The 26,541-nt window shown below is 38.4% G+C and overlaps 3 protein-coding genes across 12 annotated transcripts in view; 2 read left to right on the top strand and 1 right to left on the bottom strand.

The window, feature by feature from the left end:
* boc (BOC cell adhesion associated, oncogene regulated) overlaps positions 1 to 6,312 on the top strand; it is a 95,747-nt gene extending 89,435 nt beyond the window's left edge. For 2 of the 5 annotated variants that reach the window (XM_087308190.1, XM_087308191.1), the window contains 5 exons: positions 92 to 274; positions 1,806 to 2,011; positions 2,275 to 2,363; positions 4,905 to 5,047; positions 5,136 to 6,312. In XM_087308190.1, coding sequence (XP_087164316.1) covers positions 92 to 274; positions 1,806 to 2,011; positions 2,275 to 2,363; positions 4,905 to 5,047; positions 5,136 to 5,269 — 755 coding nt within the window. In that variant the 3' untranslated portion in view covers positions 5,270 to 6,312. 5 annotated transcript variants of the gene reach the window in all.
* The window catches only part of vipr1b (vasoactive intestinal peptide receptor 1b), a 738,286-nt gene that overhangs the window by 256,561 nt on the left and 455,184 nt on the right, over positions 1 to 26,541 (top strand). The window lies entirely within an intron of this gene.
* usf3 (upstream transcription factor family member 3) lies at positions 9,857 to 25,431 on the bottom strand. Of its 2 annotated transcripts, none has more exons than XM_087309477.1 (7): positions 24,672 to 25,431; positions 21,122 to 23,832; positions 20,958 to 21,022; positions 20,276 to 20,307; positions 20,081 to 20,163; positions 19,892 to 19,988; positions 9,857 to 17,512 (listed from the first exon to the last, which is right to left on the bottom strand). In XM_087309477.1, the coding sequence occupies exons 3-7, from the start codon at positions 21,002 to 21,004 to the stop codon at positions 10,617 to 10,619; spliced, it is 7,155 nt and encodes a 2,384-aa protein (XP_087165603.1). In that variant the 5' UTR covers positions 21,005 to 21,022; positions 21,122 to 23,832; positions 24,672 to 25,431; the 3' UTR covers positions 9,857 to 10,616. The 2 variants fall into 2 exon arrangements, with proteins under 2 accessions (XP_087165603.1, XP_087165602.1); XM_087309476.1 differs by having other exon boundaries at positions 21,122 to 21,209; positions 25,322 to 25,431.

The following is a 26,541-nucleotide window of genomic DNA, read 5'->3' as shown; positions in this document are numbered from 1 at the left end:
CACTTTGTGAACCGAACCTCAGCCAATGTCCAGCACAGAGCTCTCTTCTGAACATCTTCTGAAGTGTGTGAACATCTGTCTGTATTTTCAGCTCGCCCTCACCAGAGGACCACTCCCCCGGAGACTGCATCATCCAGACCCGAGCATCCAGGAAACCCTGTTCCCCGGCCTGGAGATCTGCCTTACCTCATAGTGGGTGTTGTGCTCGGAGCGTTCGTTTTCATCATCGTGGCATTCATCCCAATCTGCCTGTGGAGAGTCTGGGCTAAACAAAGTGAGTACAGCTTCATGTTTACTCAACTATTTTTATAATTAAAGTTATAAGTTGCTGCAGTCTTTTCCGTTCTATTGTGCGTAACTTCTCCGATAGGGCTGCACGATATTGGGAAAATCGATCAATGCAATATTTTGTTATTGTTTGATTTATGTATTCTGAAATGAATACAATTTTAATAGATGACTTAAATATTTATTTGGAAAGAATTGGTCATTTTAGTTGATTGATAGGGATGATTCTGTAGCGGAGGGCATCTGCATAAAACAACATCAAGCACAGATGAATTCAATAAAAAAGAGACAAATTAAATAAACAGTGTTTTATCCTTTTATGAGAATTAAATAATTAAATGTAAAAATACTGCATAGTCTTTGTTGTATAAACAATTCAATAAAATTAATTGTTATTAAAGTTACAAACAGTACAATTTCTTATGCCTGAATGTTTTTAAAATCCTTATACAGTCACAGACCTAAAAAAAAAACACTTGTAAATGGTCAATTCTAATTCATATTCTGTGATGTGACTTGTAAATGATCACATTGCGATATTGATACTGAAAATGATCTATTTTGCAGCCCCATTCTCCAATTAGAAAAAAAATAGGGAGTTTGCCTTTATTTTATCCATCAAAATTTGGATTTAGGGGTGTGTTATATTTATGGCATATGATATATGAACTTTTATAATTGTTGTTTTATCAATGTGCTTGCTGAAATTGTCAAATATTTGACTTAGTAATTACACTTAATGTGTGATGATGAATATCAACACAAGAAAGATCCCAAATGTGCTGTAGAGATTTGATCATTTTACAGCTATTTTTAATGTCGTATTTATATTTTATTTATTGGTCAATTATCATAATTCCATATATATTGAGACATTATTTAATGGTATCTTTTTTTGTTGTCAGTTTCACACACCCGTTTATTTGTTAGTTCCACAATTTCTACATCAAATATAATGTAAACACTTTATTTTATGTAATGCTTAAAATGTTATGTAAATCTTGCAGTACTGTAAATAATAATAGCGATATAAAAATGTGATTCTCAATAGAAGAAATATTGGTCAGTCGGTGCAATAGCCCAGTGGTTAGAGCGCCGACATATATCGCAACATCACATCGCAACATTTCCGATCCTGTCCCATCCCACCCTCTCTCTTTTTTTACTTATTGTCATTCTACAGTTCTGTCAAATATAGGCAAAATGGCCTATAAATCTTAAAAAATATATGAATAATAATGGTCAGTTCTTATTTACAAAATCCGATGAAAACCAAGTGTTTTTAGTTGTCAGACCTAATTGGATGATTATTGTTTTCTATTGGTAGATCTCATAAGTGACAGGTTCTCACTAATAAAAGCATTATCAAGCTAGAGGTGTCTTTGTAAGGAGAGGAAGATGCTTTGATTTAAATATTACAGCAGCTAATTATTATTTTTATTTAAATCACAGATACTCACAGGACTAATTAAACTAAATGTTGACGTATTAAACTGAATGTTTTTTTGTATTTTCAGAACAAACATTAGACATGCGCTTTCCAACTCTGGCAGCTACGGTTTCTCCATGCCAGTATACCATGGTCCCGCTGCAGGGATTGGCTCTGGGTCGGGCCTGTCCTGTAGACCCTCATCTGAGCCCGTCCCACACCGTATACGCTCCTAAAGCAGAATACATTCCCAATGGAAAACATGCCGCTCAGCGCCTGCCACCTGGACACCAGGTATGACCACACACCAGCTTGACCAACAAACAAACAGTTCATCCAAAACTGAGAGTTTACTCAACTCAGAAATGTTTGCAACCACTAGAGGGTAACTTGAAGAATGTTGAAAACTGGTAGCCATTGACTTCCATAGTAAGAATAAGAAATACTATAGAGGTCAGTGGTTTCCAACATTCTTCAAAATATCTTCTTTTGTGTTCAACATAATAGGTATTAAACAACAGTGAATGTTAATGTTGAATCTTCTCTATGTCTAACAGGAGGATCCCAACTATGAGCTGGAGTGTGATGCTCTGCTGCCTCAGAACCTTCCCAATCAGCAACAAAACATTCACAATTACTGTAACGGGTAAGGGCTTTTTATTTTGTTATAATTAAGAACAGTCCACTTTTAAGTGCCAGTATTACTTTTAAACGTTGATATATGTTGTTGTGATACTGAAGCGATTGTGTCTTTTTATCTGTATAGTCTGAAAAATCCATTAAGGAAATAAGATAGGAGTTGACAGTAAAGATTTTTGCATCAATTGTGACGTTATCAAAAAATAAGCATCGCTATTCTCTCTAGTATTGATACATTTATAACAGCAGATGGCGCTGTATGTTTACAAACAGCCATACTCTGCTTGAATCCCCATTGCTTAGTTACTATTCATCTTGAACCTAAAAATCATAATTAATAAAGTTGGGAAAGGTTTGAGCAAATTACAAGTGTTCATAGTGAGCTGTGTTTACAATAATGTCATGACATTAAAGCCAACTTGCATGACTCGGCAGAACCCACAAGCTGTGTTAATTGTGAGCCTTTGAGTTCAGTTAAAAAGGAGTCTAGAGCGCCATCTGCTGTTAAATCTAAACTCAGAATTGATTCAAGAGAGAAAAGAAATGCATTTTAAAAGTCTCTATATTGATTTTTCATCAACAGTAAAGAATGTGAGCATGTGCTAAACTACAGCCTTAATGGAAATGCATGCTGTTTTTGTCTGACAAATATGCAAACAAGGATTATTTGACCGTTGGATTTTGATTGTTTGTAAATGTGTCACATTAGGGACATAAAAGAGGTTGTGAGTGATGAGGCACTAAAATTAAAGTTATGGGCCAAAACCACAAATTCACAATGAACCTGGATGAAAAATGAAATCAGAAATGACTTCTTTTATTGTAGGGCTGGGTGATTAATCGAAAAGTAATCAATAATCAGAACTTATAATCAATCAAATTTTGTTAGGTCAATTTTTTCAATTACGTACCCCAACCGCGTGTGGAGATACGTGACCCTGGTCTGTTTACACTTCTGCATCGAACGCAGCGTATGGTCTGGGCTGGCACAGCCTGTATGCATTTGCATACCCCTTGCTGTGACTGACGCCGAAGCTGACCTCTCAAATAATGTAACTACATGTTGTGATGACATATAGCTCAAGCTCTGTGATTGGTCAGCTTGGTAATGTTGACAAGTGTGGAGAGGGCAAAAAAATGTAAATACATAAATAAAATAATCGTTCATCAATCGTAATGGAGATAAAATGTTGAATTAATCAAGATCATCAATCATGTTGATTGTATTATTATTATTATTAGACTGTTTAATTTGATGAAAATGATTTTTCCAATTGTTTAAGATAATATAATTTAATATCAGTTCATATAACAACAGCAACAATTCTTTTGAGTGACATTAATATTTGATTGAGCTTTCAGTTCTTTCAACAGTCAAATTGAACTACTTTACAGGTTTACAAATAGCAAAGCAGGAATGAAGTATTAAACCTACCTTCATGAGATATTTTAATTAGTGGTGGGTCGTTATCGGCGTTAACATGCAGCATTAACACAAGACTAATATCGCATGAAAAAAAAATATCGCTATTAATCTATTCTCAAAGTTGGGTTCGGTCTTGCATGACGGTAATTGTTTGATCGCTTATTGAACATCATTTATTTTCATCTCCATTTATCATAGTAGAACAGTTTCTCAAGCAGTTTGTGATGCATTTTGGAAACCGGTGATCTATAGGAGGTCTAAAGCAGCTCACACACCGGATGCGCCGCTCGACGCCGTGACACGGTGCGCACATAACAGTTAAAAGTATCGCACACTAGATGCGCACATTCGCATGATATTTACCATGAAACTAAACAGATGGCTCTCTGTGGCGTGGCAGAAATATGAACAGTGTCCTGAGTCGTGGCTGGGCACCGCGGACTTCCGGCGCCAGTGTGTACCCTGATAGAAACCTATGTTTAGAATTTTGAAATGCATAGCGCTGTGTGGCGGAGCGGCGCTTCTGGTGTGCGACCTGCTTAATGCGCCACCTGACTCAAAGACTTACATTAGGTCATTATTTGGGCAGCACACATACTCTGAATGACTTCGGCAGAATCCAAATGAGCCATTTTAATCTAGATTCATTTCAAGATTACTGTGAGATGAATCTAGATTTAAAAAATAAATCTATGCCCACCTGTAATTCTAATGGAAAATACATGGATAATGTCAGCCAGTATTTCTTCCAGGATCTTTTTATTTTATTTCACTTTCAGACAAAAATTGGTTTTGCTCTTTTGGCTTAAAATCGTTCAGTGTCCTCCTCATTAATCCCCATCATCTGAACATTCTGCCATCATTTACTCCCACTTCACTTGTTCCAAACCAGTTTGAGTTTCCTTCTACTCACTAAAAAAAGATCTACTGAAGAATGTTGGACAGCCATTGACTTCCATAATATTGGATGGCTGCTTTCCCCACCAACATTCCTCAGGTTATCTTGCTGAGGAAAGAACTTCTTAAAGGTTTTGAGTGTGAGTTAATGGTCAGGGAAATGTACATGTTTAGGTGAAGAAACCCCAGAACTGAATTTAAACTGTGTTTTTGTGCTGTTCTCAGGGTTCCTGGCTGTCCTGAAGAGGGGTTCTGTGTGTCTGATGATTCTCCTCTGCGGCTCTTCAGTCTGTCAGACGCTCCACTGCAGTCTCAGGACGACCACTCGCTCAACGAATGCATTCACACAGAAGAAGAGCTCACTGCTGGTGCGTTCACTTCTGCTTTATGCATCAAGACAAATGAACTGCAGTTTGAAATCCAACTCTAATCAATAAATGTTTATTCTTCCCACAGATTTAACCCTGTTATCAATAGCCGAGGCCAGCATAAACCGGCTACTCCAACAAGCTGAGCCACAACAAGAGGGAACAACTGAGAACACAAAGCAGCTTGAGGAACAAGGGACACATGATCCAGAAGATGGATGAAACAAGAATACTACAACAAAAAGGAGGATTAAAAAAGAGAAACTATTTATTTTTGTATAACAGAGGCTGTATTTATATATTTATGTATTTGTACATATATTTTTTTTAGAATGTGTGTGTATATACAGGTTGTTTATATCAGATGATTTACGTATTTTGGTATGATTGTCTGTTACCATCTGGACTTTTTACTTTTTAATATAAGCATGCTGTATAAATGATCCTCATGTGAGAAAAAGGAACAACCAGACACCTCAACAGCGTACATACAGTATCTGAAATAAGCTGTAGATTTTCCACTGGTAAGCGTTTGCTGATCTTTGAAGTACAGCTGGTTGGAAATGGAATGCTTGAAGGGCATTATGATAGTAATGATCCATTCAGTTGGAATGTACCAATGGGGACGACGTTGCATCCAAAACAAAAAAAAGACATAATCTAGTATGTGTACGCCCTATATGCACAGTATGTTGTATCCAAGTACATTTAAGGGCTTTATGCTACTGTGAGGATTAAACACACAATGAATAAAACGGTTGAGAATTTTTTTTGATTGTAACTTTGTTCCAGATGCTTTGTCGGTACAGTGTTTTACAGCTTTGTACATATGTTACTAAGATTTATCTATTTTCATCATCATTAACATAAATGTTAACAAATATATGCAAAGTATATGCATTCTGTGTGTAGTAATATTCATTATCAGAGAGAGAGAGAGAGACCATTTATTGTAGGTATTTATATATTTTGCTTTAGTCTGGATGTGAACTCTTCAAAAAAAAAAAACAACAACAGAAAAAAAAACATGCTGATCATGCTGATGTTGACAAATATTTGAAACTGGTTTGTAGTCCACTTTTAGTTGTACTTTTACTTTTGGAGACTTGCAGTTCTCTTTCATCAGTGTTAGCTTTTTCCCAGTTGTTATGAAAACATGAAACATGAAGGAAACGATCAGTCTCTGACATATTCCCCAAGTGTAGCTGCATGGTTACATGGATTGAGCACTATTGCCTGTAAATAAAGCTAAAGAAATCAGATTATACCGTTGTCATCTTTTGTTTGTGTCCAAACTACTAATACGCTTCATACACATTTTTACTACTAAAATTCCATGACTTTTCCAAGACTTTCAAGTAAATATTCATGACCTAATGTTTCATGCAGTCTACACATGCGTGGTAAAATAAAAACAATGCGTTCAAATTTATTACAGCATCTCATAAACATACAACAATCTATTTAGTTTCAAATTATATCTATGTAAAATTGATTTAGATGCTAATGCCGAGTTCAGAAATTGCCGACAAATGCCTGAAATCACAGGCAAATCGGTGCTCGTGCGTGTGAGTAACAATCACAATGTGAACTATCATCTCATGCCTAGATCAGACTGCGTGATTTTCATAGTCGTGTCACAGATGTTTCAAACTGCATGACTATCTGGGCTAGCGTTTCGTCGCTGCTGTGTTAACACTGCAAAATAGATCGGCGACAGGGACTTTCACGTTGCATGACTTTACAATACAAAGAATCGCCAACTTCGTCCAAACTACTTCTCACAGCCAAAAACACGTAGTATATCTTGTTATTAACTACATAATGAGAAAGAAGCTTTTAATGGGGTAGAAAATGTACATATTTGCTCACCTGGGTTTAAAGAGAATTAGCCATTTCTCCTTAACTTAAGTTAATAACAAACTAATTTCTTTCTGTATGAAACGTCAAACAGACACAGGTGCTCCTAAATCCTTTCAAACCGACACTAGTTTTTCGTCCTGAGCGCTTTTAACTTCTCCCCCAGCCTCCCGCTGGCCTGCATGTATACACACACACACAAGTGGCTGCTGCTCTCTCATTGGCTTCAGGCGATCGCTGATGTTATTTTCAGTCAAAATTCATTTCACACGGCATGATTTGAATCGCCGACAGCTCCAGATATTTAGCACGTCAAATATCTCACAGGCATCGGCGACTAATCAGCGATTCTCTCAGATGGCGTCTTTGATATCATGCTGTGTGATTGTCACTCACGTGCACGAGCAGCGATTTGCCTGTAATTTCAGGCATTTGTCGGCGATATCTCAAAACCTGTCGGCGAGTCAAAATCGGGGCTAAAATCACGCAGTCTGAACTAGGCATAAGAGAATCGCCGATGAATCGCCGATTTAAATCATGCCGTGTTAATGTGATCTCATTGAAAATAACATCGGTGATTACCTACAGCCAGCGAGCAGCATTCACTATTGTGTACCAGCAGGAATGTTAAATTGAATTATTGACAGTTGTAATTGAATAGATCTGCATTTTTATATGCCGTAAGAATTGTTTTTTGATTTTAAATTTGAACATCTGAAATTTAAGACAACTGAAATTTTTAAACATGATTTTTTTTAGTAGATGCATTTACAAAATTTTCCGTACATTTCAAAATATCATTTTTGACTAAAACCAAACCAAAATGTCCGGTGGGTGGCGCTAAATCTCTCTCTGTCACTGAATTTTTCATTCAGATTCATTTGAATCGGCTCATTAATTTATAAATTAATTAAGTGACTTTATGAATGAGTCGCTCAGAGATTTCTTGTTAGCCTCATTTGTTAGGTGCTTAAACTTTATTTAAATGGTAACAACATACGAGGTGTTAAGTCTATATTGTTGTGAATAGAGTAGCTATTTGAGTTTTCAACATGTTTGTTTTATTTACGTTAACCCGAAACCAAAATCAGCCCTTCCCTATTCTTAAAGATAAAATACATGAGTTAAATTTTACATTAGACTATATGTAGATAAATAAAATAACATTTATTTTGACCAATTTCCAGATGCTCCCAAACTCGTAATTCACATCCTGTAATTCGTCCAAAACCATGAATCAAGTAGGTGAGTGATTCCTATTGGACTTTTCGGTGATCGTCTAGTCTTCCCCCTTGATCACTCCCGACCTACTTTCTGCAGAATCTGAATTTCACGATCTGAATTTCTGGTTTTGAATTTTAGAATATTGAATTTGATGTTTTGTATTTCTTCATCTTGAAAACCTGAAACTGTATTCTTACAAACGCAATATCTGCAGTTGATGAATTCAGAACACGAAATCTGAAGAAAAACGTCTATAAATACGTCAACATTTATAGAAATACGTCTATAAAATCATCCTAGAAAAATTCAGTTTTCTTTCATTTCAAATGTTCACTACTCAAATTCTGAAATTCAAAACAATTTTTAATGCTAAAAAAATGCAGATTTATTAAATTACAATTGTCAATAATTCAAATGACCGCAATTCAAATTCAGATTGTCTTTGCATATCATTAGCTCCATACATAATTTGTAAAAAAAAAAAAAAAAAAAAATATATATATATATATATATATATATATATATATATATATATATATATATATATATATATATATATATATATATACACATAATTAAATAATTAATTACATAAATATTCAAAAATATATATCTGTTGGCTTCTGGTCCAAATTGATTGAGTATAACTTCTATACAAACTAATGCTTTTCTGTTATAAAACCTTAAGCTTCTTGACTTCTTAAAAAATATTATGTCTACTCCCCCTTACTTCTGTAAAGAGTTTTTGTATGAATGGAAGATAACGTAAAGGGATATATTGCTCTGGTATTAACATGAGGAACTGTATAATTGTTTTTGGTTTTCATTCCCTGGGAATTAGGGAATTTAATTTGGATTAATTGCTTGACAAAATGTCTAACAGCTATTGTGAATTGTAACTCTTTGCAATAAAAAAGTATAAACTTAACCTAATTGATTTTATTAAGATGGATTGTAGGTGATTGGATGGATGTCGGCCTGATCGGGTAGCTTTACTTGGACAGAGGAAAATTAGGATCTGTTAAAAATAACTTAAGACACACAACACAATATTTCTGTGAATTTAAGCATTTTAAGGCCTAAAATATTGCGTTTTTTTAAATTGAAAGCATTTTAAGACTCTGCGGACACCCTAAATTTGTAAAGAAAAAAACACACTGTATTATATACAGTTAAAGTCAGAATTATAGTCCCCTTTTGAATTTTGTTTTCTTTTTAAAATATTTCCTAAATGTTGTTTAACAGAACAAGGAAATTTTCACAGTATGTCTGATAATATTTTTTTCATCTGGAAAAAGTCTTATTAGTTTTATTTCGGCTAGAATAAAAGCAGTTTTACATTTTTTATAAACTATATTAAAGTCAAAATTATTAGCCCCTTAAAGCTATTTTTTTTATGATAGTCTACAGAACAAACCATCGTTATACAATTACTTACCTAATTACCCTAACCTGCCTAGTTAACCTAATTAACCTAGATAAGCCTTTAAATGTCACTTTAATATCTTTTAGCATCTTAAAAAATATCTACTAGTATATTATTTACCGTCATCACGGCAAAGATACAATAAATCAGTTATTAGAAATGAGTTATTAAAACTATTATGTTTAGAAACGTGTTGAAAAAAATCTCCATTAAACAGAAAAAAGGGGAAAAAATAGTCGAGGGGCTAATAATTCTGACCTCAAATTTATAATAAAAAAAATGAATGAAGCAATCCAACATTACTTTAGATAGAAACTTTAATAACTTCTCATTTTTACAAATATCTACAGAGCACATATCCATTTTTATAAATAAGTCAAAGTCCATCTGGAATGAGAGCATTTTAAAGAAGGAAAAATATTTTAAACATTTCAAAAATCAACTGATATTTTACAAAACAGCTAGAATACTACCATATACTACTTTAGCATTGAATGCAAAATTATAACCTTTTTTTTTGCTGTAACATTTCATTGTTGCTACAGAGTTAATCTCGCAGACCCATATGTCTCTATTAAACAAATGGGAGCTGTTAAGAAAAATAATAAACACATTATACATCATGTAGAACCATGATAGTCCATAGTATCAGCCAAAAAACCCAAGTGAATGAACCAACAAAAGCTAACAAACATAATGCAATAATTCTCTCAATCCTCCCATAGTTCAAGTGTGATCCTAACTTGGGAGCTTTATCTGCTTTTGAGGAATTAAAAGCCTCTATACCAGGGGTGCCAAAATTCAGTCCTGGAGGGCCAGTGTCCTGCATAGTTTAGCTCCAACTTCTTTCAACGCACCTGCCTTGAAGTTTCTAGTATACCTAAAAAGAGCTTGATTAGCTGGTTCAGGTGTGTTTAATTAGGGTTGTAAGTAAAATATATATAGGACACCGGCCCTCCCGGACTGAGTTTGGGCCCCCCTGCTCTATACCATGACCAAAGTAAAAACTATGGAAAGTTGAGCATCTTTAATTCAAAAGTGTGTCTAAATGCTGTAACCTTAAACAGCAGAGGTGCCATCATGTCCCAGGATATGACTGATGTTGTGGGCTGGCCGATTAGATTGTTTATTTGAGTCTGAAGAAGTAGTGTTGGCAAGAGACAATAAAGGTGACATCGGCATCGAGGAGCCATCTGGAGGCATTGCTGTGGCAATTTCAGGGAACAAAGAGGTCAGGTTGAAGTTGGATAAATGAGGTGTGATGCCTGAAGAGTTTGCAATTGGCATTGGTGTTATATCTGTTAGAAGTGGGAAGCTGGCCTGTGCAAAACCCACAGGTCGAGGGGGAGAGAGAATTGAACCAAAGCGATTGTTCAGTGGTGCACTGCCACTCTTGTCAGTGCTTGGACTTGTAAACATCTGGTTTGAGAAATACTGTAATGGAATCTCACTTGGAAGGCTAGGATGAGCTGCAGGGGAGTATGAGGGGTAAAATGAAGGCAACGTGTTTTGAGGTTCCACAGGAAGGAGGGCTGGGGTACGAGAGGCACTGGGCTGGGTGACCGGTGGGATGAAAGATGTGTTAGCATTAATGGGAGGTGGTGGGTTCATTCCTCCTTCAGCAATAAAAGGAAAACCAAAGTTCTGGGTAAGATCAGACACGGCACAACGATCAGACACCAAATTGTTGTCACTGCTAACTTGTGCACCATCTGCCATAAAACGCACAATGCTACTCCTTCTAGTTTCACTCCCTGTCTGTGTACGACCAAGGATCACTCCTCCACTTGATGGAAGAGGTAAGGGACTTTCGGGTTCAAAAGGATTGCCAGGTCTCAAGTTGCCTGACCGTGGTCGATCTCCTGGACGAATCTTTGTGCTTTGTGGATCTGGTACAATATGATGAGGTCGTTGACTAACAGAGAGTGACCGGGTTGAGCCTTGAGTGCGTCCTGTGTCTGAACTGCTGTGTGGTGTTGAGGGATGGGGTGGACCTGTTCTCAGAGGTGGACCATGTAAATTTGTACTGACCTGAGAAATATGGCCTTTGCTGTTGTCCCCTAGGCGTATAGGAGCAGATTTCTGTGCAGCGTGCAAATTAGGACTAGAAGATTTAACCTGAAGATCTCCAACAGAGGCCCCGGACACACAACTGTATTCAATACTCACTGGAGTACAGCCCTGAACTGCCCTTTGGTGCACATTTTGTTCAGGAATGTGAGGTGCCAGAAGGCTTTGCATAAAGCTTTGGTGACATCCTTCCTGTTCTCTTGTCAATCCTGGTCCAAGGTGCACTCCTTGAGGAACAGGATGAGGGCCTGAATATGTCCCACGTGAACGTCCATCCCCAGTAGGCGCTGCACCCATTCTGAAACCTGCTTGTGGCTGAGGACCCCTCTGGATTTGAGGTACAGACTTGCTGGACATGTCACCACTTCGAGACACTTGCACTTCGAAGTTACTTAGCTGATGGCTACTGACCAAAGCTTTGAAAGGTCCACAGTCAGGTATTCTTTGAGTGTCTGTTGTATTAGTATGGTCAGGTGGTAGCCTACTTTGAGAATTGTGAGCTATATTACCTTTACCGCGTGATGAGTCTACATAGCCTCGTAATTCCGACTGGTCCTGTGTATTGTTTCGAGGTGCCTGCAAGTGCACACCCATACGTTGTTCACCAGTCACTGGAGTCTTCCCTATTAGAGCCTCAGCTGAGTAACTAGAGAGACGGTGACGCTCTTGACGTGATGAAGTGCAAGCAAGATCTGATGAACGAGAAACAGAATTGCTAGCCTGAGAGGTCAACTGCTGCTCCATTGAGCGAGACCCCATTAGTCTTTGCATAGTCCCATGATCTTGTCCAGGTGGACGCTCCTGCTGAACCAAGTGATTGTTTTGATGTGCCCTCTGACCTGCCTGTTGGGCCTCACAGTTTTTGTCCTGTCTAGCTCCAAAGTGCTGCTGCTGAATCTGCTGCTGAATGTGCTGATGACGAGAATGGGAACTCTGTGGTGGCATTTGCTGCTGTTGTTGTTGTTGTTGTTGGAGTGACTGTTGCTGCTGTTGAATCTGTTGTGCTTTTTGCTGCTGTTGCTGTGATTGCTGTTGTTGATGGTGTTGCTGCTGTTGATGTTGCTGGGATTGTTGTTGTTGTTGTTGATGCTGCTGCTGCTGTTGCTGATGTTGCTGCTGCACTCCACTTTTTTCCAAATGATGTTGCTTCTGCAAAGCAACATTTGGCCCAGTCTGCCCACTACGCACCACTCCTCTTTTTTTCTGCCCATGCTGGTCTTGCAGCAGGTTTCTCTGATGAATACTGTGGATCTGAGATTCTGGTTGTGTCAGGTGATGCTGAAGCTGATAAAGGTGTCTTTGTTCTTGCTGCTGCTGATGTTTGAGGTAGGGGTTTCCACCCAAGTTCTGCCCAGACTGTTGGGAATTATGTTGTGCATGCCCTTGCTGCAGGTGCACCACACTCGGCTGATTTTGTTCATGTGATGAGACCTGGGTCAAGCAGTGTCTTTCAGTAGGGCGGAGCACGGTACTCATAAAAGTATTACCAGAAAACAGAGCCCCAACCCCATCAGAGTGATTCCTTGGCATAACTGCAGAAGTGCTTGAGGGCATCTGTCCAACCATCATTTGCACATGATCTGTAGTCTTTATGTCTACTCTTGCAACATTCCCTGCTGTGCATGACTTTGAACGCTTATTTGGAAGAATAAGGTCATCCTGGGCAGACCTTTTTGGCATATCCTTCTGATGACGTTCAACCATTCCAACACCAATATTTGTTCGCATCAATACATTCTTTAAAGGTGCATATTCATTAGGTTGAGAAGGGCCAGAACATGTAGGGGGAATATGTGAGGAAGACTGAGACACCATAATGGCTGCACCCCCTGATGATGACGTAGACACTTGCTGTGCAACGTTGGGTGACCCTGGGTAAAGTTGGTTGGAGCTTGGTCTGATGAGGTTATTAACGTTAAGGCTTGTGACAGTACTAGGCTGAGACTGTGAATAAGCAATGCTCTGTGGAAGTCTGATGCCAGTAGTGCTGCTGGCTAAAGGCTCAATTGGAGGAACTTGAGCAGAGACCTGAGATGAATTTTTTGACATGGGTAAATCTGCCTGATCAGTCAGTTTAACTTGCTGGTCAGACACATTATCCTTGTTCAAAGTTGGTTGAATTTTTGGAAGGTCCCATCCTGTGGCAGCAGTACTTGGGATGTCAACACTGCATCCAGCAGCCCTCTTACTTGGGCTGTCCTGTTCAAATATGGCTCTTGCAGCCATTGCTAAAATTTCAGCCTGCTCAGATGTGAAGGTGAAAGCACCAAATGTACTTGAAGAAGCGCTGATGTTGTGGCCTGCTGGAAGCAACGATGCAACAGAAAACCCTCTGCCACCTGAACCTCCTGCCAAAGGCGAGTCGGTCTGTCTACTAGTTCCCAGTGGAGGCTCAAAGGAATCATTTTCCAAAGTACATACTTGTTGTGGTGGAACGGTTTCTTTTTGACCATAAGCAGCCATTTCTGTCACAACCTTTTCTGTAGCATCATCAGATTGTCCACCCTTGCAGGGTTGTGTGTTCATATTTGATTCAGGCACCTTGATGTCTGTGCAGTTCCCTTGGTTAGTGGTTGACATGGGCATATTCATTGAAGACGGTCGTTTTAGGGACTTTAAAGGGTCTGAAATCCTTGATGTTTCTGAAAGGGGAACAGGTTGAGTTGACAAAGAAGTGTCTGAATCTGGAGTTGAAGTTGCATCAAATGATGCCTGAATCTGAGGAGTTTCAGTTAAATTGTCTCTTCTGCTATACTTCTCCTGTGTTTGTGAAATTGCATTACTTGGCATGATGGAAACAACTGGCCTGTTATCCACCGAATTAGCACTGATACTTGTTGATTGACTTGGTGAGGAAATATCACTTGATACTGGGGGTTTGCAAAGATCAGAACTGAGAGATTTAATTTTTGAATTGTCTTGAGCAGAGTTTTCATTGGTCACTGAAGTGGAACTCTCTGTAAAACTAGGTATTGATTCCGTTAACCTTCTTTCACTACTGGTGCAAACACTATTAATGTTTGTAACCTTATTCTGACTGGTAGTTTCACTAAAATTTGTCACACTGCATGAAGAGTTAACATGAATTTCTGATGAAGCAACTGATAAAGTTCCAACAGTCTCCACAGAACTACTCTGGGCATAGACAGTAGAACTAATTGCTGAACAATTAAGCTGGGGAGTATTACCTGTATTTGAGATTCCTTTACTCAAACTACCACCAATTGTGGAAACAACCACATCACCCTGAGTGGAACATATTGAATTGACACTGCTAACATTTGCATTGTCATGCAAGTGGACACCTTCTGTGGATTTTGCTTTTGTCTTTAAACCTTCTCCAACAGACAATGAGGGTTTGACATTGGATAAATTCAATGAAGAGGTGACAGAATTGACTGTTGATGTTTCACTTGAGGAACTGACGCTAGTGACTACAGAACTACTGCATGTGGAAATAACACTGCTGGGGGTAGAGGAACTCAGCAAGTTAGCATCATGACTAACCATATTTTTATTTAAAGAATTTTCCGAATTTACACTGGTGACTACAGAGGATAACTCGGTACATAAATTATTTGCAACAAGTGCTTTACTTTTGACAGCAGTTCTACGCAAACCTCGGCCAGGTTTAAGTTCCTTTCGCTTAACCAATTTAGTTTTCCTCACTATGTTTTGTTTGGTTTGATTTCCAGATGTTCCACAACTTTTTTGGGGCTGAGTTTTAACTGCTCTACCAGCAGCAGCTGATGATGATGCAGGAACAGATGCAGAAAGAACCGTTTCAGTAGGAGTGCTAACTTCTGAACCACATGTTGAAAGAGGTTGAACAGTAGTGTACGAAGGTGGAGGAATGGTATATATTTGCACATTGCTTTGACTTGATACCTTTGCAATGCTCTGACTAAGACTGGTTAGGGCACCTAAACAATTCATGGCAACATTGGAGGTCGGTTCCTCACAGGTGGGCTTAAGGACTGGAGCTACACTTTGACTAGACAGAGAGTTTCCTTTTTCTGGTGATTTTGCTGGCTGCAGAACATATACTTGTCCATTCACAGTGATGGTATGAGGTGCTTGTGCTTGCAATTGGGTTGAAGGACGTGGAAGAATATGCACCAACTGCTTTGTTCCAGCTGCCTGCATGCTAGCAGTACAGATAGGGTTTGAAGTGGATGCTTGACTGGTTAAAGCTGGGGTTGCATTTGACACAATGGCAGTGTGATGACTGTGGTGTGGTGCAGGTGTCAAAGTAGGTGCCTGAATTATGACAATGTGTTGGCAGGGTGTTTGATTAGTGACATCCTCTCTGATAACTTGTGGTGTTGGACATGAGCTTCCCTGTTGCAGAATAACAACATGTGAGTTACTTGGAGGAGAGTTACTAGTCACAGCCACTGGTGTTTCTTCAGAATTCACCTGCAACAACTGCATTGTCTGTAACACTGGCAGTGTGGCAGCTTGTGGTTGAGGCACAAGGGCAGGCTGAGTTGGTGGATTTATGACTGGCTGAGCTTGAGGCATCACACTGAGATGCAGCTGAGGCACGATGGCAGATGGAGCTTGGGGCAGCACTGTAGGTTGGGAATGAGGCTGACATGGCATAGCAGGTTGAATTGGAGTTTTAGGTTGTATGGTGGGGTTGCAGGCGGTCATCAGAGTGGAGCTGAGCTGAGGTTTTGGTAATAATGCAGGTTGTGCCCGAACACATGATTGCGGGTGGGTCAAATGTGCTTTCTGCGTTTCAACAGAAGGCTGATGGACTACTAAAGCTTGTGATACAATGGCTGGCACAGATAAAATTGAAGACTGTTGTGCTACTGCTGCCTGAGGGCACGGCACAACAGCCGAATATATCTGAGGTTTTGGCCCAGATGGCTGAACAGCAATGCAATTTGGTGCGGGAGCCTGGAGTTGCATGGGATTCTGTTGCTGCAAATGGATAGATACAGGCTCCTCATGGGGTTTTGTCCCCAGCGAACATACAGACAATTGCTGAGGGTTATGTGAAATGTTGGCACCATCTGGGACCAGTGCTTGAGAAACGGGTTGCACTGTATTTCCAGCAAGTTGTAGTGTTGTCCATGTAGTCTTAGTGCTACTAGTTGCACTGGTTCCAAGAAGGGTGGCAGTTGCTGGTAATATAGTGCTAACAGATTGAATTTCACAGTTTTGTGAGAGTGTGGTGTTAGTTGCAGCAACAGGTACCACAGAGTTACTCATCACAACTTGAGGCAGTGAAGATAGATTAAGCATATGCTGAAGTCTGAGGGGCGCAGCTGGACAGGTAGCTGAAGTGAGACTGGGGGTTGGGTTATCTGGTTGAAGTTGTGGAAGGAGTGGGGTGCTGACAGCAGGTTGGGGACATAATCCTTGAAGAGTAATATAATTCATAGGAGGGTTTAACCTTGGAGTAGTAGGTGCCAGAGGAGAATATTGTTCCACAACTGTAAGACATGGCTTAGATGCAGCAGGAATAAGCGTTGCAACAGGTATGTGGGAAGATGCAGTGGTGACTACAATGTTGTTTACTGGTGCTCCATTCGTAATACCAAAAGTCTGGCCGGTGCCCAATGAAATATCGCATGATGGTTGGACTGTTACAGCATTTGATGGTTGTTTATCGAGATTGGAAACTGGACTAGGAGGAATAGAGACTTTGCTTGTGGGACAGCTGTTGTTGCCATTGGAGTAGACGATAATTCCCTTTGATATCATGTGAGTCGGAGTGACTTTGGCTACTTTTGCACAGCGCTGCTTCCCTTTCCAGTGTATAGTGGGATCATCCAGGAAATTTATGTCATTAGTTTTGAGGAGCTCAATGTAATGAGCACTTTCCTTGCGCAGCTCTTCCACCTGGTTCCGCAAGCGATTTATCTCCTCTGCTGCAGAGACACATTTAACACAGGTGAAAAACAGAAAGACTGTACACAAACTTACAAAGAATCCATTCAACTCCTATTTTAAAGTGTTAGCTCAGCCCCAAATCTTGTTATTAAATACTCATCCTCAATTCATTCCAAACTCATGAGACCTTTGTCTTCAGAACACAAATTAGGATATTTTATGCGAAAGCTGGGAACTCGATCCTCCAAAGACAGCTAGGTTCAAAAGACTTATTCAAAGTACAGTAAAGAACCATGCCTTCAGTTGTTCAACTGAAATGATATCAAGCTACAAAAATACTTTGTGTGCACATAAAATAAAAAATGATGACAGTTTATCAGTTTCTTCCCCTTAGCGTCAGTATACAGCACGTTCATGTGTTGTTCTTCGTCATGCCTTTGACATATTACCTTGGATGTGCCTGGGGGTATATGTCACTGTGCAGTGCTAATGAACGTGCATCATATACTGACACTGAGGACAAGAAACTGTTGAACAAAGACTTTTTTGTGAGTGTGTGCACACGAAAGTATTCTCAAAGCTTAAAGATCAACCACAAAAAAACATATAGTCCATTATGAGGATATTTTTAATACCTTTCTGGACTTTAAATGAGTCAATAATCTTGCCATCTATAGAGAACGAGAAAGTTTTCAGATATAAAGAGCCCCATTATACATTAAAAAGGGTCATATTTTGATTCTAAGGGTCAACAAACAACAGGCTGATATGCATGCAAGGTCAAAAAACTCTTTGATTGTCTTATATACGCATTTGTTTTTACCAATTTATCACAGGGACTCCAATATGATTTTTTCAGCGATTCATTTGTTCCCAAACTCCTCTTTAGCGCGAAGCTATTCTGTGCTGATTGGACTGATAAAAGCCTGTTAATATTGGTTGACAGCGTTCAGCGCGAGACACAGTGAAATGCCCAGCATGGCATGTTAACAATATTGAAGTTTTCAGAGTGCATAGTGAATGTGTGAGAATACCTGCCAACACTCCTGTTTTTCCCAGGAATCACACATGTTTCAGACCCATCTCCAGCCACCCACCCATTTTGTTATTTATCCCGCAAAATAACAGGATTTTGGTATGGTCACCATTTTGGTATAGTCTGTGAAATCCCCAGGGTTGCCAACCTTGGTCTAGGATCCGATCGCAGCGGCCGCCATATACACGCTTCATATGAGCCCAACGCAGGAGTGCATTAAAGCAGTGCAGTTAAAGACCAGCACATTGCTCTATTCTTAAACATGACACACATTCAGTATTAATCCACACAGCGGCAAAAGCTGAACTGTTTTGAACCTTGGCCCTAGCATGTGTAGGAACAGCTGACGATGGCCATAGCAACGAAAAACATCAGTGGAACGCGAGCTCACAAACGCATTTAAATCTGTAAACAAAGCGGAGCGAATCACGTTTTCAACGTGGCATTAGATGCGCTATGAGAATATAAAGAGCTAACCAGATACAGCTCAAGCGGTTACCAGTAACAAAAAACAATTAAATAAATAATTTACAATCTAGTGAAAACAAGGAGGCAACCATTTTAATCGCACTTACACTTGTGAAATGGAGGAATAAACTGAAACATGATCTACTGATCCATGTACTAATAAAGTTCCTGTCTAGCTCTGACAAAGTCCCATACATCAATAGTCTTTTGTGATCCGTCCTTTAACAAACAGCCGATGAATCCCCCATTGCAAGTATGTAGATTGCAAAAGCACTCGTCAGAAAAATAACAGCAACACAGCACAAGGCCGAGCTATAATGCTGAGGTCTTTTGCAAAAATAAACCTAAACCACCGACTCTTCACAGTTTTATATTTGAGTAGAGAAAACAAGACTAACTTTCCCTCACACTTCCAGTGATATCCAGCTGAGCACAGTGTCTTCATGACTTGATTCAACCAGGATTTGCAACAGTGTTTGTTTTTCTCTTTTTCTTTCCCCAGGTTTGCGTGTGCAACAAATGGGCGGTGCTTAAGTTTCATATCGACGTCACGCTAAAACGGCTAAAGACTTGTTATCAAGACAATTAATTTGAAGCACTATAAATTTTATAAATTAATCAATAGGTTCAAACACCATGCACTTTCAGATTTAAGCCTTAACTGGATATTTCACTTTACTAAGAGCTGCTTTACACACTACATGGAAGGTCATTTTCAAAAACCCATAATAGGGGCTCATTAAGTTAAAATACTTTAATTTGGATTCTGAAGAATAAAAAAAGAATAAGGGGTATGGAACAACATGATGGCTGAACTAACCCTTTAATAAAGCTGCTTACCCACAAAAATAAGTAACATGTTAAAGCATTATAGGTAAATGCTCCCAAATACTGTAATATGGTCATAGCTCACCTTGGACTTTGTCTCCTCCATTAAGCAGCATTTCATCATTTTGTCGCTTTAGCTCAGTGATGTAACGAAAAGCCTCTGCCAGAATCATATTTTTACTCTTTAAAGAAAAGCAAGATAACACAGAGTAAAATCTCTATAGGTGCAATAATAAATAAGAAGATTAAGTTTCTACCTGTTTTACATGTTTACCTGTTTCAATGCCTGAGAGCAAGGCAAAAGCTCTCCAATCCGATTTATACCAGCATTGATTTTCTCTTTACGATGTCTTTCCACTGATGTATAAATGGAAATAAGGAAGTTATAACATACAAAAAAATACTTGTTTTAAGTATCAATAATATGTTAAAAGAATCACACTAGTAAATTGTATCAGTTGTTTCTTACCAGCATTGTGAATCTCCTTGTTTTTCTTCCGCCTAACAATTTACAGAAAGTTATTCAATTGTAAACAACTTATGTGAATGAAAATAGAAATAAACATTAGGCAGACTTCTTTCTACTTTTTAAAAGGTAATTATTTGTATTTGCAACTTTATAAGGGGAAAAATTTAATGAACAAAAATGCAAAAAAATATTCTTCAGTAAAACATTAAATGAGCATTTTTTGGCTGAATCTAGGGTATTGGTCTGTTCAAGAATTGTTTAAGAGTTATTCACAACCTTATTATCTTAACAACACTTTGATTTAAAGGTAATAATATTGTAAATAATATTCTGTTTCTTGCACAGAACAATATTTTCCCTTCACAAGACACCTGTGTATCATCAGGAGCCACGGGTATTAATCCTAATTTTCCTGTACATGTTTTTAGACTTTCAAAGTGCCAACATCTGCTGACCAAGGGCCAAGGTTTCAGCTGAAAATATTCTGTAATGTTATTTTGCAGAAAAAAAGGTCACCAACAACTTGGATGCCTAAGAATATGTAAAGTTAACAGCAAATTTTCATGTTTGGGTGAACATAGAACATTTCTTTAAAGTGTTGCCCACAAAACTAACACTAGGTTAGGTTGAACTAGCTGCTGTGACATTCAGTGCACTCCTTAATAAAATAACTGATCAGTACCGTGGCGGTTTTAAGTTTTTCGTTTGATTCTGTACTATCTCCGGCATCCTGGCTCACTCTACAGCCTGTTAAGACCAAAACACAATACAAGAAATATTATATCTGAAAACAGTGAAACTCACATTAGATGTGAATGAGTATGATAGTGATGATCGCAACATTACCTTGCAGCATGAAGCATGCAGATTTACACATGCGAGATCAACAGTGCGGGAGTTCAAAGATCCATGCTCCTCTGTGCTGCATAAACAACTGCAGAGAAGGTAAAATAACTGATTTTATTACAAGACTACAACATACCATTGAATCACAGGGATGTAAGAAAATAACATGAGCAATTCCATGCAAATGTCAACCTTTATACCAAAGTTTTTACCTAAATACCAAAACTGTTTCTACGTTTTTTGTGTAAGTATTTTACAGTACTTTAGATTTACTCTGTCAATGTTTTTGAGTGAGGTTTATTTATAAACTAATTTCGAGCGGATCACATGCTTTTTACATGCCAATTTACAATGCAGCAATCAGACGATTCCTAAGCTACTATAAATACCCTAGGTTACGTATCACAGCTATCTTCATTTTGAAGAATCCCCTCTTTCCCCACTTCTCCTTCCTGAATGGTTGGCACGGTGGCCCAGTGCTTACCACTGTCACAGCAAGAACGTCTCTGGTTCTAGTCCTTACCAAGCCAGCCGACGTTTATGTGTGAAGTTTACACGTTTCCTCCCACCATCCAAAAACATGAAACTTAAGTTTATTGACTAATCTAATGCCTAGTTCACACTAGAGGATTTTAGGCCTGATTTGAGCCCGATTTGGAAGTTAACGAGCTCGCCCACAGATCGGGCTGTGATCGGGAAGAAATCTGCGGGTGCTCGGCGCTCGCCGCTCTTTATGTGTGAACTACTGAACAACGCATCAGTGAGGCTCGCTGACGCGTCGCCGACACCTCGCAGACGGAAATCCAACATTCAGCATGCTAAATATTCCAGAGCAGTCGGCCGACTCAACCCCACGTCTGGTCAGATGTAGTGACGAGCTGCAGCCAATGAGAGAGCATTTCAGCATGAGCTGAATGCCTGTGTGTTCAGGAGCTCAGCAGAAACATCTGTGATTGGTCAGAATTGGCATCGGTGCACTCGCTTCATTCTGTGTTAACACAGACACGAGAGTAGGCTATATTAACAGTGGAACTAGAATTCTGTAACTATTAGAATTACCATATGGCTCATTCTGACCGTTCTTATATAAAACGCCATACTGTCACAACATATTTACATTCAAAGCTATTATTGAGATATTAAAATTAAGCTTTAAATGTTTGGCATCATATTTAATGACACCATTACCCTAAAAATATCATCTTTTTTTTGGTAATACAGCCTATAAATATGTAGTTAAGATACTAAAACACTTAAAGGTCTTGGCTTTCATTTTCACTTTCAAACAGGAGCTATTTCACAGCACAGAATATGCTGTTTTGAAAGATATCTGAAGTAAATTGATGTTTTTGCCATCAGAAAGTTTTGTTTATGTTAGCAGGAAGTTGCCAGGCAAGAAAATGCACACACATTTAAAGTCACAGCGAAAAGTATCAGACATGCATGCAGTCATTTTGACCAATATGGTAATTTAAGGCAGACATGCTCAGTTCTTTACTGTTTTGTAATAAAAAAATAACAATGTCAGAAAGAAATACACTGATAGTTAGAAAACGGCAGGGTGTTATAAATATGTTAGTTTTATTTCAAAGAGTTAACAAAAATTAAAAACTCTCTGTGAATCTATCCACTCGAACCTTGCAGATGAGTGATTAATCCCCTCATAAATCAGCTGATTTGCCGATGTTTTTAAATGCTTTCTCCAAAGCTTGAAACGCTGTCAGTGATGTCATCAGCACACAAGCAGCCAATAGTGTTCAGCTTTTTCTGACGACTCCTCCCTCAAATTTTCATTGGCTGTGGTTTGGTAGCTTGAATGAGCTGATGGGGAATGAGTTGTTGTCAGATCATGTAGTGTGTGACCCCCCTCTTTTGGATCGTTCACGGAGTGTTGCGTAGTGTGAACACCACAGAGATTAAAAGACACAAAGTCAAGTCATGTAGTGTGAACAGCACAGCGATTTGCTGATGTTTAAAATCCTGTAGTGTGAACTAGGCTTAAATGAACACCACAGACATGCTCCTACCAAGTACTTATCTCTTTAAAAGAGCAATTATTATCTGCTCTTCAGCCACCATGACAGGGAAGTTCTCAAAATCTACCTGAGCTCAAACTCCCATCTAGCCTTGCAATGAGAGGGAGCCCCGGGCTCGAGGGACAGCATGCCAAACTAGCTTTATAATCAATCATCAGCTAAGTGTGAACTCTTGAAACAATTATATTTGATTTACCAAAGTCACACTAGTGGCAATTTCACATCGGTCACATCCATAATGAAGTTTTTCCCTCATAAATGCAAAAATACAAAATAAAATAAAATCACACTTGTCGTTTAGATAAGTGTTTTTTGGGGGTTGTGCAGTTTAATTCACAGTACTTCTACAAAGTATTTTGTATACTGCAAACTCGCATACTTTTTTGGTCACATCCATTACGCCTGTTTATTTTCCTCACTTAAAGAACAAAACATGTTTACAGATGGATTTTTTTCTGATCCCTTAACACTGTAGTTAGATTTTCTGGAAAATATAAACAGATATTTCAATATATTTCCCAGTGTTGGGTTGCAGCTGGATGGGCATCCACTGCTTAAAAAATGTGCTGGACCAGCTGGCGGTTCATTCCACTGTGGCGACCCCTGATTAATAAAGGTACTAAGCCGAAAAGAATGAATGAATGTTTTAATATAATGTTAACATATACTGTGCATCTGGAAAGTATTCATAGCGCTTCACTTTTTCCACATTTTGTTATGTTACAGCTTTATTTTAATCCAAAATGAATTTAATTTATTTATTTCCCTAAAATTCTACACACAATACCTCATAATAACAATGTGAAAAAAGCAGCGGTTCATCTTCCAGCAGGACAATGATCCAAAGCACACCAACAAAATATCAATGGAGTGGCTTCACAACAACTCATTAAATGTCTTTGAGTGACTCAGCCAGAGCCCAGACCTTAATCCTATTGAACATCTCTAGAGAGATCTGAAATAGGCTATACACCGTTTTTCAAAAGAAAATCGGCACACTGCCACTTTAGCTCTCAAACACTAAACTCTCTAAACTTTGTTTATTTTTGATTATTTGATTGATTTTGATTATGAATTTGATTGTTGACCTGCCTTTGAGATTTTTAGATGTGCGCACAATCCATCCAGAGGAATTGGCGAAAATTCCCAAAGACAGGTGTGTCAAGCTTGTGGCATCATATTCAAAAAGACTTGTGGCTGTAATTGCTGCCAAAGGTGCATCAACAAAGCATTGAACAAAGGCTGTAAATACTCATGTGCATGTGATTTTTCAGGTTTTTTATTTAGAATTTATTTGCAACAATTTAATATATATATATATATATATATATATATATATATATATATATATATATATATATATATATATATATATATATTACATTGTCATTGTGGGGTACTGTGTGTAGAATATTGAGGAAATAAATGAATTTTATCAATTTTGGAATAAGACTGCAACATAAAAAAATGTGTGAAAAGTGAAGCGCTATGAATACTTTCCAGATGCACTGTACTTTCTCTGTGAATTTAAGTTTTAAGTATTTACTGCAAATGCCACATCCATAACACTGGCATTGCTCATTAAACTTACTGTCCTAATGTTCCACATAGACACTATTCTGATTGTTTCGACATATACAGAAAGGTTTGATGCATTTAAAACAATAGTTACTGTATTTGCTTAAATTCCTTGCAAATTCCTAAAGAAGCAGGTTTGAATTAAACTATCACATCAGAGACATAAACTACAGGTTGTACTCAAATTAGCTTGTTTCTCAAATCTACGTTCAAATGCATAAAAACACATTAAAGAAAGGCAGTTTGATTCGCCTGTCAATACTAGCATGTAAAGCTCTTTAACACTGAACTGGCTAACAGAATTAGCTTCTTAGCTTTTAATACAAAGCTACACCTGTGTTGAGTTCTGAGCACGAACAGACAAAATAAATACAACACAGACATATAAAAATATATCTGACTGCACACATATTACAGTATAACTTATTTACTTGCTTTCTTTAGCATGGCCTTAAGGTACAGAGATGGCTTAACTGGAAGAGAGCTAACACGACAGCTAACACAACACCATGTTTTCGATAATTTACTTCATAACTAATCTCTTTATCGCAGCGTATCAGCAGGACTGTCACGTATAAAGACCTACCGACTGCTTGTCCATCGTTTAATGAAACGATATTCCCGATGAAACTTTGTTGATCCTGAACAATTTACTCCATTACTGACCTAGCATGAAACTGCCAGTCACAAAACAGTGAGGCGGGATTTCCACTTCGTCCAATCACAAAGAAGACGGGGGAAATTGTATCAAATCAGATCACGATTCTGCGCTGGTGGGCGTTATTAATGATGAGGTCTAGGAAAACGCACACAACGCAGGAGACGTGAATGTTTGTTGTTAGTGGTGGAGACTGTCTTTTGGACTTTGTAGCCTCGCAATATCAAATTACTTTTTAATAATAAAAATAATAATAATAATAAATTATATTTAAAAAAAATCTCTAAAAATTATTAAATTAATTTTGATACCAAAAAACAAAACAAAAGCAAAGCTAAAATGAAAAATACTGAAATCCAATGGGCTACATGCACACAGACTTTTAATTTTCAGCCAGCCTCAGCACTTCCGGTGAACTGTTTCCATTATAGAATCGCCACGTTTCTGATTACTTTAAAATTAAGTGATCTTCCCTGCCTGTTAGATTTACAATATGAAGTGGGTGTCAGACCGGTCAAAAAGCTCTACATTAAATTAAATTTTCCCCGGCCATGTCTTTAAAATATGACAGCTTATTTTACCCTAGGAATTTCATGGTACTAGCAGTTACACCGTCTTTCATTTCGTTTTACGCTTCAACAACTAAATGAATGCTTAGGACTATTTAACTGAATGTAGAGGCAAATTACCAGTTGGTAGACATTCAGGATGTGCACACATCGAGGTTGCTGAAAAAAACCAGGAGTGCTAGAAATTACAGCAAGGGAATGACATCCGATGCGGTACAGAGTTTGTTGTTGACAGGTCCATTTGCGATAGCACCCTCCCAATGGGTATTGAATAAGACGAAATGGCCAAGCATCCAGCCCCAAATATATAACTATCTCATTGAAACTCCAAGTGTTTTTACAAGAGTGAAGTTAAACGCCTACAAGTCTTTGGATGCCAACACTTTAGTTCTGCGTGGTGATGTGCAAGAAATAATGTTCCATGATTACCAGATTCAAACTTTGTAGTGCTAAAAACTTCAGCCTTTTCAAAGACAAGAAAAGAAGACGGAGCTATACAAGGCCTGGGTAATCATCAACAAGCAAACCAACTACTTTCTGACAGCGAACTGCACCTGTACGGCAGGGTATGTCAACTTA

The sequence above is a fragment of the Danio rerio genome, chromosome 24 (assembly GCF_052040795.2).
Source record: "Danio rerio strain M-AB ecotype USA chromosome 24, GRCz13ab, whole genome shotgun sequence".
NCBI lineage: Eukaryota > Metazoa > Chordata > Actinopteri > Cypriniformes > Danionidae > Danio > Danio rerio.
This window is presented reverse-complemented; position numbering and strand designations above follow the sequence as displayed.

What these genes read in the sequence shown, in the direction of transcription:
- usf3 (XM_087309477.1), bottom strand. Translation starts at nt 21,004, where the DNA reads ATGCCGGAGATAGTACAGAATCAAACGAAAAACTTAAAACCGCCACG. An exon ending in AAAAACTTAAAACCGCCACG is followed by an intron (nt 20,308 to 20,957) that starts GTACTGATCAGT and finishes GTAAATTGTTAG; the next exon opens with GCGGAAGAAAAACAAGGAGA. An exon ending in TGGAGGAGACAAAGTCCAAG is followed by an intron (nt 17,513 to 19,891) that starts GTGAGCTATGAC and finishes GTGTCTCTGCAG; the next exon opens with CAGAGGAGATAAATCGCTTG.